This window comes from Sminthopsis crassicaudata, chromosome 4 (assembly GCF_048593235.1).
Source record: "Sminthopsis crassicaudata isolate SCR6 chromosome 4, ASM4859323v1, whole genome shotgun sequence".
Taxonomy (NCBI): Eukaryota; Metazoa; Chordata; class Mammalia; order Dasyuromorphia; family Dasyuridae; genus Sminthopsis; species Sminthopsis crassicaudata.
In genome coordinates this window covers 389,190,250-389,210,028 of record NC_133620.1, presented here as the reverse complement: position 1 = coordinate 389,210,028, position 19,779 = coordinate 389,190,250, and the positions used below count along the sequence as shown (strand labels likewise).

General features: G+C 33.3%; 1 protein-coding gene across 2 annotated transcripts in view; it reads right to left on the bottom strand.

The window, feature by feature from the left end:
• Window positions 1–14,949: 14,949 nt before the first annotated feature.
• Window positions 14,950–19,779, bottom strand: part of RYR2 (ryanodine receptor 2) — a 699,155-nt gene continuing 694,325 nt past the window's right edge. For both annotated transcript variants that reach the window (XM_074262493.1, XM_074262494.1), the window contains 4 exons: window positions 19,497–19,561; window positions 18,553–18,653; window positions 17,590–17,641; window positions 14,950–16,359 (listed from right to left, as the gene is read on the bottom strand). In XM_074262493.1, coding sequence (XP_074118594.1) covers window positions 16,264–16,359; window positions 17,590–17,641; window positions 18,553–18,653; window positions 19,497–19,561 — 314 coding nt within the window. In that variant the 3' untranslated portion in view covers window positions 14,950–16,263. The remainder of the gene's footprint in view (window positions 16,360–17,589; window positions 17,642–18,552; window positions 18,654–19,496; window positions 19,562–19,779) is intronic.

The following is a 19,779-nucleotide window of genomic DNA, read 5'->3' as shown; positions in this document are numbered from 1 at the left end:
CTGATCTACCGGTCTATTTCTTAGCCAATACCAGATGGTTTTGGTGACTGCTGCTATATAATATAGCTTTAGATCAGGTACACTTAGACCACCTTCCTCTGAGTTTTTTTTTCATTAGTTCCCTTGCAATTCTCGACCTTTTATTCTTCCATATGAATTTTGTTGTTATTTTTTCTAGGTCATTGAAATAGTTTCTTGGGAGTCTGATTGGTATAGCACTAAATAAATAGATTAGTTTGGGGAGTATTGTCATCTTTATTATATTCGCTCAGCCTATCCAAGAGCACTGAATGTCTTTCCAATTATTTAAATCTGATTTTATTTTTGTGGCAAGTGTTTTGTAATTTTTCTCATATAATTCCTGACTTTTCTTTGGTAGATGGATTCCCAAATACTTTATACTCTCAACATTTGTTTGGAATGGAATTTCTCTTTGTATCTCTTGCTGTTGCATTTTGTTAGTGATATATAAAAATGCCGAGGATTTATGTGGGTTTATTTTGTATCCTGCCACTTTGCTGAAATTTTGAATTATTTCTAGTAGCGTTTTAGCAGAGTCTTTGGGGTTCTCTAAGTATACCATCATGTCATCTGCAAAAAGTGATAGTTTAATTTCCTCATTTCCTACTCTAATTCCTTGAATCTCTTTCTCGGCTCTTATTGCCGAGGCTAGCGTTTCTAGTACTATATTGAATAGTAATGGTGATAGTGGGCAACCTTGTTTCACTCCTGATCTTACTGGGAAAGGTTGTAGTTTATTTCTATTGCATATTATGCTTACTGAAGGTCTTAAATATATGCTCCTAATTATTCTAAGGAATAGTCCATTTATTCCTATACTCTGAAGAGTTTTTAGTAGGAATGGATGTTGGATTTTGTCAAATGCTTTTTCTGCATCTATTGAGATGATCATATGGTTCTTATTAATTTGATTATTAATATGGTCAATTATATTAATAGTTTTCCTAATATTAAACCAGCTCTCCATTCCTGGAATAAATCCTACTTGATCATAGTGTATTATCCTGGAGATGATTTTCTGAAGTCTTTTTGCTAATATCTTATTTAAGATTTTAGCATCAATATTCATTAAGGAGATTGGTCTATAATTTTCTTTCTCAGTTTTCGATCTACCTGGTTTAGGTATCAGTACCATGTCTGTGTCATAAAAGGAGTTTGGTAGGACTCCTTCATCCCCTATTTTTTCAAATAATTTATATAACATTGGGGCTAATTGTTCTTTAAATGTTTGGTAGAATTCACATGTGAATCCATCTGGCCCTGGGGATTTTTTCCTGGGGAGTTGATTAATAGCTTGTTCTATTTCTTTTTCTGAAATGGGACTATTTAAGCAATTTATCTCCTCCTCTGTTAATCTAGGGAGCCTATATTTTTGGAGGAAGTCATCCATTTCACTTAAGTTATCAAATTTATTGGCATAAAGTTGGGCAAAGTAACTCCTTATTATTTCTCTAATTTCCTCTTCATTGGTGGAAAGATCCCCCTTTTCATTTGTAAGACTATCAATTTGATTTTCCTCTTTCTTTTTTTTTGATCAAATTTACCAAAGGTTTATCTATTTTATTGACTTTTTCATAAAACCAACTCTTGGTTTTCTTTATTAATTCAATAGTTTTTTTACTTTCAATATTATTGATTTCTCCTTTTAATTTTTGTATTTCGAGTTTAATTTTTGGTTGGGGGTTTATAATTTGGTCTTTTTCTAGCCTTTTAAGTTGTAAGCCCAATTCGTTAATCTTTTTTGAAGAAAAATGGGGAAAGGAAAGGGAAGCTATGATAGAGAATAACAACGTTCTGAAATTGGAGTTGGAAAAAATAAAGAATTCACAGGAGATGCAGGGAAACAAAATTTATGAATTAGAAAAGGTTAAAAAAACACAGGAAAGTAGGATTTCTGAATTGGAAAAAGAAAATAATTCTCAAAAAAAAATTAAGGAAATGGAAAAAAATTCAATAGAGCAAAATAATTCATTTAAAAACGAAATTGGGCATTTACAAAAAGAACTAAAAACTGTGAAAGAAGAAAATAACTCCTTAAAAGTCAGGATGGAACAAATAGAAATGAATGATTCACAGAGAACCCAAGAATCAGTCAAACAAAACAAAAAAAAAAAAAAAATGAGAAGCTGGAGAACAACGTCAAATACTTACTGGGAAAATCTATAGACCTGGAAAATAGATCTAGGAGAGATAATCTGCGGATCATTGGACTTCCAGAAAACTATGACCAAAAAAAGAGCCTAGATTCTATTTTACAGGAAATTATCAAAGAGAACTGTCCAGAGATAATAGAAACAGAAGGGAAAGTAGATGTGGAAAGAATTCATCGAACTCCTTCTGAAATAGACCCTAAAAAAAGAACACCACGGAAAATTGTGGCTAAGCTGCAGAATTACCACACAAAGGAGAAAATCCTGCAAGCAGCTAGAAAAAAACAATTTAAATACCAAGGTGCCACAATAAGGGTCACCCAAGATCTGGCTGCCTCCACATTAAAAGATAGAAGGGCCTGGAACCTGATATTCCGTAAGGCAAAAGATCAAGGACTGCAACCAAGAATGAACTACCCAGCTAAATTTAGCATCTTTTTCCATGGAAGAAGAGGGTCATTCTATGAAACAGAGGAATTCTATATGTTTCTAAGAAAAAAACTAGACTTAAACAAAAAATTTGATCTACATCCACAAGACTGAAGAGAAACAGAAAAAGGTACACAGAACCCTTGAGAACTGTAACAGTTGATTATTTTTTACAATATTTCTGCAACTTTGTAAATGTTTCTCTTAGTTTTGATTGCTTCACTTTGTATCAGCTCATACAGTTTTTCCCCAGGTTTTCTAGAAATTATCCCCTTCATCATTTCTTATTGCAAAATATTATGCTAAGTCATTCCCCAATTAATGGGTATTGCCTCAGCTTTCAATTATTTGCCACCAATGCCAACAATGCATTAGGGTAGATTTATTTTCTGTTAGTTTGATTATTGATATGATCAATTATGATGATAGTTTTCCTGATATTGAACCTGTCCTGCATTCCTGGTATAAATATCCCACTTGGTCATAGTATATTATCCTGATATTTTGCTGTAATTTTTTTTGCTAATATTTAAAGATTTTTACATCAATAATCATTAGAGAAATGTGTCTATAATTTTATTTTTCTGTTTTGACCCTTCTTGGTTTAGCAGCACCATATTTGTGTCATTAAAGGAATTTGGTAGGACTCCTTCCCCTATCTTCTCAAGTAGTTTATATAGTATTGGAATGTTCTTTAAAGGTTTTATATTAACTTGTTAATCCATTTTAGTGTGGAAATTTTTTCTTAGGGAGTTCATTGATGGTTGGTTCAATTTATTTTTTCTAAAATGGGACTATTTAAGTAATTTATTTTCTTATCTGTAAACCTAGGCAATCTATATTTTGATATGTATTTATCCATTCCACCTGGAGAATGGAAAAAAAATACCTGTTAGATCTATGACAGAGAAAAAATTCATAATCAAATAAAAAATAAAGGCATTTGTGAGAAATAAAATGTATAATTTTAATAAAATGAAATTTTATTTTTTTTTTCAAAAACCAATGCAGCTTAAGTTAGAAGAAAAGCAGGGAACTAGCAGGGGGGAAATTATATCAAGTTTCTCTGTTAAAGATCTACTTTTTAAAATTTATAGGGAACTGATTCAAATTGAATAATAATTATTCTTCAATTGATAAATAATTAAATGATTTGAATAGACAATGTTTTTAATATAATGAGGATAAGCTAGAAACATTCCTATTAATATCATGGGTGAAACAAATTTGCCTATTATAACCACTATTATTCAATATTGTATTAGAAATGTTAGCTTTAGTAATAAGAGAAGAAAAAGAAATCCAAGGAATTAAAGTAGATAATGAGGGAACAAAACTATGGTAGTTCTTTGCAGATGACATGAATCTACTAAAAAACTACTAGAAACCATTAACAACTTTAGAAAAGTTGTAGGATATAAAATAAGCCCATGTAAATCATCAGCATTTCTATATGTTACCAACAAAGCTCATCAGCAAGAGATAGACCAAAAAATTTCATTTAAAATAACTGTAGATAATATAAAATATTTAGAACTCTACTTGCCAAGACAAAACCAAGAAATATATGAAAACAATTACAAAACACTTTCCAACACAAATAAAGTTAGATCTAAACAATCGAAATGCTCATGGGTAGGCTGAGCTTATATAATAAAAATTACAATTCTAGCTAAATTAATCTATTTATTCAATGTCATACCAATCAAATTGACAAAATGTCAAGAATTTCAAGGGAATTAATGAGAAAAAATTCAAATGAAGGTGCCCTAGCTGTAGACAGAAGATGCCCCAGCTGTATAAATTTGAGGCAAAGAGAAGAGGAGAGAGATCAGACAATGCAAGGGCCTCTCAATCAGAGAGGTCAGAGAACTGCCTCTCAGTCTCCTTATATCATCCTCTCATAAGAGGAGATCCATTCTGGGTTGGCTCTCCAGCAGCCACTGTCAGATGGCTCCCGTGTATTTCAACAGCTCCTGTATATTCCAACAGTTGTGAAATAATCCACCCATCTGGAGAGCAATGTGGAACTATGCATACCCTTTGATCTAGCAACGTCTGTACAAAAATGTTTGTGGCAGTCCTTTTTGTAGTGGCAAGGAACTAAAAATTGAATGGATGCCCATCAGTTGGGAAATGGTTGAATAAGTTATGGTATATGAATGTAATGGAATATTATTTATCTGTAAGAAATAATGAGCAGGCTGATTTCAGAAAGGCCTGGAAAGACTTACATGAACTGATGCTGAGTGAAGTGAGCAGAATTAAGAGAACATTGTCCACATCAACAACAAGATTATGAAATGAACAACTGTGATCGACTTGGCTCTCTTTAACAATGAGTTCATTCAAGGAAATTCTATGGATTACATAATGCCATTTGCATCCAGAGAGAGAACTATGGGAGACTCAATGTGGATTAAAGCATAGTATTTTTGCCTTTTTTGTTATTGCTGTTTGTCTGCTTTTTTTTTTCTTTTTTGTGTTTTTTCCCTTTTGATCTGATTATTTTTGTGCAGCATGACAAATATGGAAATGTATTTAGAAGAATTACACATATTTAACCTATGTTGAATTGATTGCTATCTGGGGGAGAGTTAGGGGAAGACAGGGAGAAAAATTTGGAATACAAAGTTTTACTAAAGTGAATGCTGAAAATTATCTTTGCATGTATTTATGAAAATAAAATTTAAAGTAAATAAAATATTATTAATTGAAAAAAATACTTGTTGATTGATCATATAGGTGGTAGATGCACATGACAAATAGAATTAAAGCCTAGCTAATGCTTTTAATACAAGCAAAGTAAAACTGGTCTAAGATGAGGCAAATGAAAAGATTCTTCAGAAAATTTCAAAATTACAAAAGAAAGGAAAATAAATTTTTTGACTCTAACTTTGTTATATATCACAAATAGCATTTTCCAGATAAAGGCTTTTTTTCTGCCCTGTAATTTATATGTACTTATTTAAATCAAGCAGTCAAGGATTTCATCTTCATATAACATGTTTGTAACCTACCTATACACAGTGGCAAAATACTTTCTGATGATTCTAACTACTGAAACATTTTCTGTCACTTGCCATCCAAACAGGATCCTGAAAAAAAAAAGTATAATATTACTGCTTATTTCCTTCCTTCCTTCCTTCCTTCCTTCCTTCCTTCCTTCCTTCCTTCCTTCCTTCCTTCCTTCCTTCCTTCCTTCCTTCCTTCCTTCCTTCCTTCCTTCCTTCCTTCCTTTCCTTCCTTTCCTTCCTTCCTTCCTTCCTTCCTTCCTTTCCTTCCTTCCTTCCTTCCTTCCTTTCCTTCCTTCCTTCCTTCCTTTCCTTCCTTCCTTCCTTCCTTTCCTTCCTTCCTTCCTTTCCTTCCTTCCTTCCTTTCCTTCCTTCCTTTCCTTCCTTCCTTCCTTCCTTTCCTTCCTTCCTTCCTTCATATAACTAACCTGCAGAGAGTGACAAAAATTGCAAGTGGCAGAGCTGTTATTTGAAGGGCTCCTCTGACACCAACTTTAGTATTCCTTTCCACTATACCATACTGCTGGCCATAGAAGTGTGTGGTTGTAGTCTGGGGAAAAGATTAGGGCTGAGTTAACAGAGCTAGAGCTGCATTTTACAGCTTCCAATATTGAGAGATGATTGAAGAAGGAGCACTGCTGTCAGTACTACTTTATCTTTGCTCAGGAGTCACAGGTGATAGAAGGAAAACAGGTGCTTTTTTCTCAGATGTTAATACTGAGAAACACATAGCATCACCTACATAAAATATAATTAGCAATACAGGACTTTAAGGTGGTTTAATCACTTGACATATATTACCTCATTCAATTTCATATTCACAAAACCCTTGCAAAATGAGTGTTCTTATTATCACCATGTTACAGACAAAGAAATTCAGGATAAGGGAGGTTGAATGACTTTCTCAGGATAACACATCTTAAAAGTATGTGAAGCAGGATTTAAAATTATATCTTCTTGACTCAAAGTCCAATGCTGTATACAGTTATGCCATATCAGAATGCATATTCATTTCAACTTTTGCAAATGGCAGCCCAGAGAATCACAATAAAATAGGCAATATGGACTACACCTGTTTATGAGTAGAATGGAGTGTAAGCTTTTAAAAATAGGTGGAGGATTTGTATGAATAAAGTTTTACTGTGTGAGGATTACAGGGATCTAATTCAACAATAATTTACTTTCCCCTAGACTTAGCCATAAACATGACTTCAAAAAAGAATGTAGTGGGTGGGCAGAAGGGAAGCATTAGAAACAACAGCCTTTATCAAAGAGAGGAGGATCTTATAGTATTTTTAAGTTACTTGTATATATTTTAATGTGTTTTGTAAATTGTGTGTGTGTATGTGTGTGTGTGTGTGTGTGTGTGTGTGTGTGTGTGTGTTTCCCTGTTAGAAAATTTAAAAGCTCCTTGAGATAAAGAACAGTTTCAGTTTTGTTGTTGAATATCAAGAGCTTTGTAGAGTGCCTGGCACATAATACATACTTAACAAATATTTACTGAGTGACTGACCTTTGAGCGAGTATAGAAGCACTTGTTCAAAATGCAAGTGTTAAGAATAGAGCTCAGAGGAACCAAGTGTCCAAAAAAGATAATTCAGAGACAGTTAAAATTTTTATTTTTATCATTCTTGATTAAGAGCATCTCCTGTACTTCTAGTATCAATTAAGTGATGCTAATCTTGCTCACTTTTGCTTTTCTCTGAATGAGTTTCAGTGGTACATAAATGCTGATCGTCACTGATTGTGTACAGCATAGAAATAGCTTTTTATGAGTGGCAACAGACAGTCCTATAGATTTTGGAATATGTAGAGGTAGATTTTTATAAACAGGATGAATTCATTAATCCTAAGAACCGTTAGGCATTTTTGAAAATAAAAGTATATTTAGTTATCTATATAGGCAAAGGATACACTAAGTGCCAATTACTATTTCAGTCACCCATGAGAGCCAACCAAACATGTAATTCTTCCAGGATTTTCCTAATTACATGGTTGAATAAGTCAATTATAGCTAATTTATTTAGCTAAAATATATTGTTATCCTAGACCTAAAATATACAGGCATGCAATCTAAGCAGAACTGAAGGGCAAGAAGTTAATGACAAACTTAAGGACTTTTCTTCTTTTCCTTTTCCTATGAATTAGTGTAAGATATTTTGGTGATACTAATTCAATTAATCAAACATTTAAGTAGATGCAATGGTAAATATTACACAGACTTCTCTCAAGGAGCTTGTATCCTAATAGGTAAATATAAGATATGTATATAAAGTATCTATGAAACAAAAGAGCATGTAATAAGTTCAAAGGAGAAGTCCATGCAAATACAATTGCAGAGAAGAAAAATAACTTTTCAGCTGGGAGATAAGGAAATAATTCTTTGACAAAATAGCCAAGATTTGTACATTGATGGAAGGGAGAAACTTCAGTAGAGAAAGAGGAAAAAAGTGGAGATACTTCTTGGAGATAGAAGGCAGGACAAACCTGTATATCAGTGAATAGTCCTATTTAAGAAGAAAGGATTAAGGAAAAAGTAAGACAAATAGATAAAATAAAGGTAAAGGTGAGTATGAGAAAGGAAGTCAATTATGTCCATCAAAGTGATGAGATAGAGGTACAGAAACAAATGATGAGATTGAGAAGAGCAACTGGCACCAAATATTGGGATTTGGCACCAAATGTTGGGGTTCAGACATGTGATAGATTCAGAATGACCATTCTATTTGGCAAAAGGTTAATTTATTTATGAGAAGAGGTTACAGACAATATGAAGAGATACAATAAACATCAGCAGTGGTAATATGAAACAAATTTGGGAGAATTTATGGTTAGCAAGGAAAGGGGTTTCTAACAACTAATATGAGAAAGACAATGCTCCCTAGTGGAACTCCCAATTAACCAGGAGAAAGAGAATACTCCATGAGGTGGAAATACACCATTAACTGGCAGGCTAAGTCCATAGAAGTGTTTAGCTGTAACAGAATTAGCTATAACGAGAAGAAAGGCACCACGAGACATGGTGGGGAGATGAGAGGAAAGACCCCATAAGGGTGAGAGAAGCATGAGGAGAAAGACACCAGGAGGCAGAATTGTGTGGTGTGCTAATCCAAAAGGGATTTAGCAAAAATGGACAGATTTATAGGAAAAATTTAACCTTCGAGGTTTGACATGTGATTCAATACATAAAATGGGTTACCCAAGACCTCCACAGGGCGGGGACCTGTAAAGCTGAGCTGATTCCCATTAGTGCCCTTCCTTGCTCATGGAGTATTTATAATCTTACCAGTAAGTACTTCAGGCTTTCTCTTCAATTCCACCTAGTGACCCAGAATTCATCAACATAAGAAATAATCCATTAAGGGATAGAAGAAAGAGACAAGTAATGGTGGTTGATAACTTTTCCTATTAGGAGGTACTGAGACAGCTATTTATAAACCAAATAACAAAGAACTTTCATTTTCTCAGGGCACATAACCAAGATGTGATTAAAAACAACAACTTTGAATACCTGTTCAATTGGAGCGTAAGTACCTGTGTCTGGCAATTCACATGAGTGCAAATGATATTACAATAAGAAATATGGAAACCATTCCTTTAAAATGTTGCTAGCATTTATATAGCATTTTGAGGTTTGCAAAATATTTTGTGTATATTATTTCTTTTGATCCTCACAATAACCTTCTAAGTCAGATGTTACTATTATCTCTGTTTTATAAATGAAGAAACTAAAGCTGAGAAAATTTAAGTGGCTTGTTCAGGGTCATAACTAGTAATTGTCTGCAGCACTCTCCCCAGTTCTGGAATTATTTAAAAAGAATTAATCTGTCTCTCCCACAACTTCCCCATGGAACAAAACAAACAAACAAAAACACACACAACAACAACAACCCTGGAAAACAAATCTTTTATGTGTTTTAAGTTCATTACCTCATGCAGGGGATGAGTTTCATATTTTGTCTTAATTTTTTTGGACACTAAGTTTATCATTGTTTTGATCAGAGGTCTAAAGTTTTTCAAAGTTGCTTTCTGGGGAAAAAAACCCTAGATAATAATAACAAAACTATAGTTATTAAAGAATAGATGATATTTTCATCACTGCTACTTATTGAAGACAAGGGCTTCAAAAGAAAAAAAAAAAGGTAGATTTTTGGACTTGGGATCTAGGCGATTCTAGGTGGTCATCTTCTAGGAAGTACACTTCCACTGGTGCCACAATCATGTTTAACAAATGTTAATCATTTCATATCTACTGATCAAGAAGCTTTAGTGGCATGCTGTGGGTTTTGGCCCCATGTCATTCAACATTTATTTCAGTGTATTTGATGAATAGATTAATGACATGTTCATGTAATTTCCACAGAAGTTTAGAAAGATTGTTAATAATACAAAAGGCTGAAACAAGATACAAAATTAACAACAAGTTGAAAGAATGGTTTATTAGTGCATGATTAAATTTGACTTAATAAATATTTTTAAATCTTCTTTTGAATATATATGCATATATTTCATTTAACATATACTTTAACATATTTAACATGTATTGGTCTACCTGCCATCTAGGGGAGAGAATGGGGACAAGGAGGAGAAAAGTTGGAACAGAAGGTTTTGCAAGGGTCAGTGCTGAAAAATTACCCACGCATGTCTTGTAAATAAAAAAATAAAAGAAATCTCCTTTTGAATTAGAGTACCTGAACCTTGTTTAGCTAAAAAAAAAAAAAAAAATTCTTACCTTATTAGTACAAATTATGTACTAACACAGTTCTTAACTTTATAAAGTTTTGGCAAAACTTTAGGATAATATTTTTATATTTGTTCGGAAAAATTAGATTCTTATAATTGAAAACAATTGGTCACTTGGCTAGGACTCCTACCATGATGATGTTTATAATAACAGAATGTCAATAAATTCCTACAAAGTCATGTATTTGCACTTTAGCTATAGATTTCTGGCTCAAATGTCTTTCTTTGTGTTAGGGTCAGAAAGAATCTATAATTTTTAAAACTATATATTACAGAAAAGGTGATGAGGATCCTAGGTTATTTCCTTGCAGAAGAATGTACGCTTCTTGAAGGTAGAGACAAGATTTTTTATTCTGTTTTTATATCTTGAATGTATAGACTTTTGCTGTCTACAGAGAAGTCTCTATACTTTATGAATTGAATTGGATCTCTATGTATATTTTTAAACCAATGCCATTTCCTCCAATGGTATCCCTAGTCTGTATTGAGATGTGATTCTGTGAAAATCCCTGTCTGACATTCCTTCCATACTTAACTCCCAGTTGCCAATTTGAGATAGAAAAAGGTTCTTCTATTTGTATTTAAATTTTTTTTTTCATTCGTGGATCAGGTATTTCTTATACACACAAAAAATGATAAAACTAAACCACAAGTGTGTAGATTTAGAAATACTTTAGCTAATTAAACTAAATAATTACTATTATACTCTGTCAGCAGGTTGAGATTTAAATGTTATCAGTTAATAGGACTGCTGAATAGGTATTGTTATATTTTTATCAACTGCTCACTGTGCCTTTGAAACTCAGGGCCTGAGCTCTTCAGGTTCTAGGTGGTCATCTTCTAGGAAGTATACTTCCTGTCACTCAGATCTACTGAATGGTTGCAGGAGCTCTGGACTCTACAATATCATTTTCAAGTTAAGACAAATCCACCTCAAGATTAGTGATTGTCTCTTGGAATCAGGCAAAGTAAAACAAATACCAAAGAAGCATCAGACCTGTGATTAAGCAAACTCATGCTTTGGCTGTCCTATTATATAAATTTAAGCTTATATGGTTTACTCTTTGGAAAAATTCCCCAAATTTCATCATCCCATGTATCTATACAGGAAATATGTTTATTGACAAATGCCTAGCATTTTAAAATAGGAATTTGCTTGGTCTTTTGTTATTCATCTTTGAGAAGCCTAATAAAATTAACCAGTTCCATCCTGTAATATATATGTAATATTTGGAACTGCTGGTGGGTCTAGAGGGGCTAGAATACCTCCTCTCCCTCTCTATTCAGAATCCTCTCAGCTTTGGGCCCAGGCATGGAATGCAATCCTTGCTTGAAATGAGGATGTTTAAGTTCTTTTTTACATTCTTTGATTGTTCCCCAGCCAGGTATTCTGGAAAAAATTAATTAAAATTTAGACTGAGCCCAGAATCCCTCCAAAGCAGGTAAAGAAATATATTTAATGTAAAGTATGTATCAAATATGGAACCACTACTTATTTTTATAAAAAAATTAAAACACAAAGATAATGGACATTGACACTCTTAAAATAGTTTTATGACTAATGTTATTTTTTCCAAGGAGGTTAAGAATTCAACTTCAAAATATAAATTAGTTTTCATGGCTATTAAGCAGGTATCTTGTATTTTATTTCCGTTAAACCCTATCCAAATAATGCCCTTCAGCTCCAGGTCTTTTGGCAATGCCCAGTAGAGATTGATTTCTTCCCTTTAGCTTCTCCCTGTTAATGGTTAGCTCTAATCAAGCGATCTAGAACTCCTAAGGTTGTCTCCAAGGCTAGATACATCTACCTCACCCTTGTAATTTATCTATACCAAGAAAGAAACAGAGACAGAGACCGACCTTCCTAATGGTAGAATCACCTTTCAAATTAATATTCAAATCCTATTGTTCCCTTGTCTCTATTCAAAAGAAGAAAGTGGATTTCCCTTCTGCCTAGGATTCTGTCCTGTTCCTGAAGGAATGCTGGTTCTAAGACACCCAAAAAGTAGATAGGAATGAAACTCAGGCCTATTAATTGTTGCCTTTTTTCTATGGGGTCTACAATCAGGATTCTGATCAAGAACATCACCCATTCTTCTCCTCTGGTTAAGTTTTTGGTTCAATTAAATTCTTTTAGACAGGAACTTAACATTCCTTATGCTCCTTTGTGGTGAAAGTTTAAGCTTGTATGGCTTACTCTTTGGAGTCCATAATTAGGATTTTTTTTTATTTGCTTAACATTACTGTTGACCAGACACTGACATGAAAGATATTTCCTACAGTATCATCTTATTTGTGGAATGTCTGTTAACCATGTAGCAGGCATTGTGCTAAGTGTTGGGGATAAAAAGGAGGACAAAAACAGTCCTTGTTCTTTAGGAGTCCAGATTTTAATGGTGAAATAAATGTGACTAGGTATTTACAAAAATCTACACAGAGCTTTATCAGCTGCTCACTTTCCCTTTGAAACTCAGGGCCTGAGCTCTTCAGATTATAGGCGGTCATCTTCTAGGAAGTAGACTTCCACTGCTGCCACTCAGATCTACGTAGTGGTTGGAGAAGCTCTGGAATCCACAAGGTCATTTTCAAGTTAAGACAAATTCACCTCTGGGAAGTGGGGACAGAGCAGATATAAGGTGATTTCAGAGAAGAAGGCACTAGTAGCTGGGATAACTAGAGAAGGTCTTCTGCCAAACGTGGGATTTGGGCTGAGGCAAGCTTTTATTAAGGAAGTCAGGGAAAAAACATTTAGTCTAGATGAGAAGTCACAGAATCCCAAGTATGCAGGATAGCCAATGCAAAGGCATGGAGATGGAAATGGAGTATCATGTGCAAGAAATAGTTAGACTAATGTTGAATCATATAGTATATGGCATGAGGAGAAATAAAGTTTAACAATATTGGGAAGGGATGAGGTTATTAAGAACTTTGAAGATCAAACAGAGGTTATATAGTTAACCCTGAAAGTAACAGGAAGCTACTGAGATTAATTGAGCAGGTGAATGATGTGAAGAGGCTCATTTTGAGGAAAATCATTTTGACAGCTGATTAGATTGGAGAAGTGAAAAACTTAAGACAGTAAGACACATGGGAAGACTATTAGAACAGCTGTTGACAGAGGTGACAAGGGTTTGAAATTGAATGATTGATAGTTATGAGAAAAGAGAGAAGGGTATATAAAAAGCAAGGTAGAAATATCAAATTTGGCAATGTATTGGATATGTAGGATGACAAAGAGTAAAGAATTTAGGAAGAAACCGAGGTCATAAGCAGATGGTGGTACTATTGACAATAAGAGGGAATTTGGGAAATGTGAGATTTTTGGTGGAAATATGAGTACTATTTTGTTCTATACTGTCTATAAGAGGCTCATAGGAGATAAGAGTTTAAGATGTCAAAAAAGCAATTGGTAATGCAAGATTGATGCTCAGGAGAGAGTTTCTGATATAGGACACTGTTATTGCTTCCTCCCTACTTCTTTATCATTATCCCCACAACCCCTATTTCTACCCCATAGTGTAAAGTTATTATCCCCAGTTTAATCAGGCAAACTCAAGATTACTCTCTGGGAGTGTAACAACTTACCTTTGAGGCAAGTAAGTGGTACAATGGATAGTGTGGAAGACTTGGAGTCCAGGAGACATATGTTCAAATTGGGCCTTAGACACTTGCTAGCACAGTGACCCTAGCATGTCACAACTTCTGTCTGCTTTTGTTTCCTCATCTGGAAAATGGGGACAATAATGGCACCTACTTCCCAGTATTATTATGAGGATCAAAGAAGATAATTGAAAAGCACTTTGTACAGTGCCTAGCATAAAGTAAGAAGTACATAAATATTGCCTATTATTATGTTATAATAAGTTCTAGCTTCCAGATTGGGTATAAAATGGTCAATAATAAGACTGGAAGGCATATATCAAAGAAATCAAAGAACCAGTCTTCTTTCTTCATAGTGTTCATTTTAAAAGTATAGACTGTGTACCATTACCCATTATAAGTTTTTAATCAGAATGAGGAAAAAAAAGTGAAATTAAGGCAACAAATCAGACATTTAATGTCATCACATTCAAATCCGAGATTATGTTGATAAAAAAATGTCTTTTTCAGATTGAACTCTCCTACATTCTCCTAAAAATACAGATGACTACATTATAAATATTACATATTGGGGCACCAGCCCTTCTGAAGGTGCCTATAATTACTCATTTTCTGAGAAGAAACTAGGTAATATTGAATATCCGTGGGAATGAGAAGCTCTTTGCAGGGTCAAGTAATGCTGCACTTTTAGACTGTATTACTTCTACTGTCTAAGATAATTGTATAGGAGAAATGGATAAAAACATAAAAAGAGAAATATGTAGCAATAATCTTAACCATCTATCCTGATAGCATTATTCAGAAGCAAAGACTTGTAACAGTAGTCTTCCTTAAATATAAAGAATCCAATGTGACAAATCCAAAGACTAAAACACGAAATATATCTAGGAATATTCTAAATCCATTGCAAATACAAAGTCCCCAATGTATTAGAAAAGTTTTGAGAGTGTGTCCCTGCTTCATATGAAACAGAGAAGGAAGAGTGAGCCAAGTTAGTTAAATAGTTTAATCAGAGCAGTTTTACAATTCTAAAATTAACAGGCAGATTTGGTAATAAAAGAGCTCCAATGTTAGCAAAATGATGTTGCTTCCATTCTGAATCTTTCTTTTTATTTGTAAATATTGACATTACAATTTAAAAGGACTCAAAATGGAATGATGTATATCATCATCATCATCATCTCCATGTTCTGTGATGCAACTGATGAAATCCCTGAATGGATATTGCTTCAGCTTTGATTTTAAAAAATGGCCTGACACAAAGAAAGTTCTTATTTCACAACTGATCACAGGTGGCAAAAAAAAGGGAAAAAAATCCAAAACTACTGTCAAGTTTATAACATATCACATTGTTGGCTGATGACACTGGCTCCAAATGTACAATAAAGCCCACAACACTTTATTACTATGAATATAATTATTGTGAAAATTCTCTCACGTTGATCAACTTGTTTCTGAAGCTTTTCTTTGTTTAAACTTGCATAATAAACATGCAATGAATTATTTCATTTGAAAGTGTGTTTTTTTGCAGTCTTTTTTTGTTTTCATACAAAGATTTCATAAAGTTGCAGTGCTGCATCAGAGCATTACCAAAAAAAGAACAAGAGCAAATAGGGAGAGTCAAAGTGAATATACTGAATGAGAATCGCCAATGATACTTGTCCTGAGACACATCACAGGCCGGTTAAAAAAGTGCACAAACTTCTTTTGTTGCCCTCCCTCATCAAAACTAATAAAAAAAAAAAAAGAAAAGAAAAACAACTCACAAAATAAATCTAAATGAGAACGAAGTGACGACATAAAGAAAATAAAGATGTTTTTTTTTTCATGCATTCATCTTCTGCATAGCTCAACCCACATATAGTAAGGCACTATTTCCCATCATAACTGGTGTCCACAAGAATCCGTTACAGTGCTCCAGTGCTTTGTGAACTATTGATAGTTCTTTCCAGGATGATGAAATAAAGAGACTGAATGAGTGTGGATTTCTTATAGCCCAAAGAGTCTTCTGGCAGTCTCAGAAGAAAAAAAAAACTCTCTGTGTATGTATGTAATGCATGGATGTAGAGAGTGTCTGGAATGGTGTTTTCTTCCAGAGCTATTTCTGTGTGTGTATATGTGTATGAATTTGGATTGTTCTTTAGTCTGTGTTTTCAAAGAAAATACACAGCTTGGTAGGGGGAAAAGCGCAGTCAGATCCTTTCAAAGAAAGCTTCAGGATGTCCTGAAAGCATAGAACCTCAGTGATCTACAAAATTGACTTGAGAAAGAAGGATCTGTTTTCAAGAGTTGAATACATTCTGACTTTAATTGAGCTGGTCTTCATACTGTTTACGAAAGCAGTCACCTGCTGGGAAAAATTCCCAACACCTTTCTTGATACATCTTCCATACATAAGATTCCTAAAAGAATATAAGGAGAATTTATTAATAATGCAATTTCATTCAATATGCTAAAACTGTAAGGTCAATTAGGCCTTTTCTTACCTAAGTATAATGTGTTCTATGCATATGAAGTTTTAAATAAATTTTACTTGATTCAATAATGAAGAAAATGGCAAATAGTTTTAAGCATCCTGCCATTCAACACATGCATATCCTTATCCCAATGAGAAATGTATTATTTCCAATAAACCATCTTCCTTAGTATAAACTAATGATTGCAAATGACTTCTTTTATTAGACCAATCTTTGTGTGTTTTTAAACTTTTACTCTTTATTCTGTCATAACTACTTGAAATACAAATTGAATCACAACAGGAAGAGATCTAAATTTATGTAATTGAATTTTTAAATGGCACAAAAAAGGTATCTTGAATATTTTCCAATTATTTCCCACTTCAATTATTTAATTTGATTACCCATTATGATGAAGTCAGTATTTTGAAAGAAAAACCACATGAAATATCAGTTACAAATATTTGCTAAAACTCAATAGCTTAAGTAATTTTGGTAGAACATATAATGATAATTTATTTGCTCTATTTTAACCAAATTCACTGCAATACATTATCACACACCAAAGACCAACTTCTATACTTTAATGATCATGATTTCATCCACCATGAAAATATCTGAAGTTATCTAGGCTGATCCTCAAACAAAAGGCATAATGTCCTCCTCCAGGTCTACATGAGATGTTTTTCTACCTTAACGAATCTTAGTTTGGGCCCAATAGCAGAATTTTGAGAATGCAACTTTGAGAGAGAGTACTCTCACATTATATTGAAGCACTGGAAAAGGACTTGATCTATATTCCACCAATGATAATAGGAATTTTATCTTTAGCATAGGCTGAAGCACATATCGATCCCTAGGTTAGCCTAGCTATATTAAATATGCATATTTAGTTTCCATATTGAGAGTTCTTTGTATATAATGCACATCTACTAGTGTGATATAGTGAATATAAAGGAGATAGTAGCTTTGGGGCCAGGAAGGCCTTGCTTATGACCCACCTCTGTCTGACTAGATGGATCCTGGTCAGTTACATAACTTCTCAGTGATCTGGGTAACTCTTTAAGACTAAAAGTTGCAGAGATGGTGCAAATTCTCATTGAAAAGAAGTTTCCTCATCTGGGATTGCACAAAGTCAATCTCTATCTTTACCCTTATACAGTGATGTTTACTTACCTGTCCTGTGTGCTCTGTTTCATCTTTGTTTATGAGATACATCAGAAAAAACCTATAAACACAAAGAGTTCTGAGTATGAAAGAGAAATAGATTGAAGTAAATATTGATATATATTGCAATTTCCAGTTATAATGGGTATAGGAAAAAAAACTCAGAAAGTCAATTTTTCTTATTTAGCATTTTAATTTAAGGGTTTTTAAGGTTGATAAACATCCCCAGTTGCAAAATATAGCCATATAGATACTTCTATTTGATGTTAAAATTGGATCAGAAACCTGGTCAGAATAACATTTTTCTCCACTTTTAGTTTTATCTGGTTCCCAAATGCCTTGCAACCTTCTATTTTTAATGCAGTCATATAAATAAAAAATTTTGTTGATACTTCCTGATTTGCCCAGCAGATTCCTCTTTTAAAATATTGGCCACATTTTTTAGGATCACTTTTTAAATATAAAAATGGATCATGGATCTCCACAATAATTCTGGCTATTCAAAATGAGTAGCAGGATTCATACTGTTTTTCCAAAGTAAAAGGAAATCTCTTTACCAAAGATAGGGAGTATAGCCAGTATTCTCAGGACAATGGGCTAATGTACACCTGGTTTTCTTCTTTTTTCCATTTCTTTTTCTAACAAGTTATTATTCAAATTAAAAACTAATCTGCCATATGTGTACACATGCATACATATATATTTCTATGTATGTACATGTATGTTATATACATGTGTATATATGTGTATATGTGTGTCTATAGATGTGCATGTAATTTTATATTTAAAGGAACCCAAAACATAAATGGAGAAAAAGTTTTATTTTTTCCCCCTTGGACTGAATTATTGTGAAAAGGAACACTCTCTAAATAAAGAGAGTCTCTCTTCGTCCTTTATGATTCTTCTCTGATGAGACTGAAAAATAGCAATTTAGCGATAGCAATTTAGAGAATCTGTGACTGACACACTTACAGATAATTAGCCAAGTTGTGCTCCTGCAGTGTGTGTGTTTCAAAACCATGAGGCACTGTATCAAAATAATCATTGCCTATCCCACAGATGAAGCACTTAGTCTAAAAGACAAAAAGAGATATTTAAAATGTCAGAGAATTCAACTAAACAGGTAGAAACAATTTGCCTACAGTTATGCTATCTATATGCCACATTGAGTACAAGGTAGGGGAAAGACTGTATTTCCTAGACTAAGTCTGAGTAGTTATAATGTGAAGAAAAATATAAAATAACTATCTTTAAGAAAGAACATACTTTCCCATAAGGATGGCCAAAGCAAATTGAACAACTGTAATTTATTTATGTACTCTAAAAATCTTGGGATAGTATTAGAAATAAATTTCAAAAACTATCACTAAAGTTCGTGATTTTATGATACTTTTCTAGGTCAACACAAACAACTATTGGAGGAAGTCCCCTGTAGATTGTTCTGCAGAGTTGTCAGTTATTAAGAATTCTTAACTAATGAAATCTAAATATGTAAATATTAAGTATAGTTAAAGTTTATTTCTTTTTAAAATATTAGCTTCTCACATACTACCCTTATTTGACCTTGGATGCTCCGGACTATGTACCTTCCTGTTACATTGAGAATTTTATGTGTAATTATGATGTCCTGGAATTTGAGTAACTAAAAAAAAATTGACCTTTTCTTGTTCATATACAACAACTACTTACTGTAGGATGATTTATACTTAAGCATGTCAGGGGAGAATTAAGCACAGAAAGCACATACTGTATAGATGGCTTATAAGAAATTACTTTTATTCTCCTTTCTAGAAACAGGTCAATGGGAGAGTAAAACAAAATTTTCTCTTCCTTACATTCATGTTTCTTTCACTAATGAAAAGACAAGTAATAAATGACCTACAAATATAGTCAAGAGAAATAATATAATTTCTTACCTCCATGTCTTCTTTAACTTGTTCTTGCTGGTCTCTTAATTCACCAAAGGCATCAATAATTAAACCTGGTATTAAACAAAGATAATGCTTAAATTTCATCAACAAGGGAATAATGAAATGAGTTTTGAACCTGTTTGGTCCTATCAAGAAATGATCAAATGCAAATTAACTTCTGAGAATACAGAAATCTGAAAATACAGATATCTTTTAAGTCAGTGACTAAAATATTATTTGTTAATAGTACCATAGGCATATATAGTACATTTTATTACAGTTTATACCC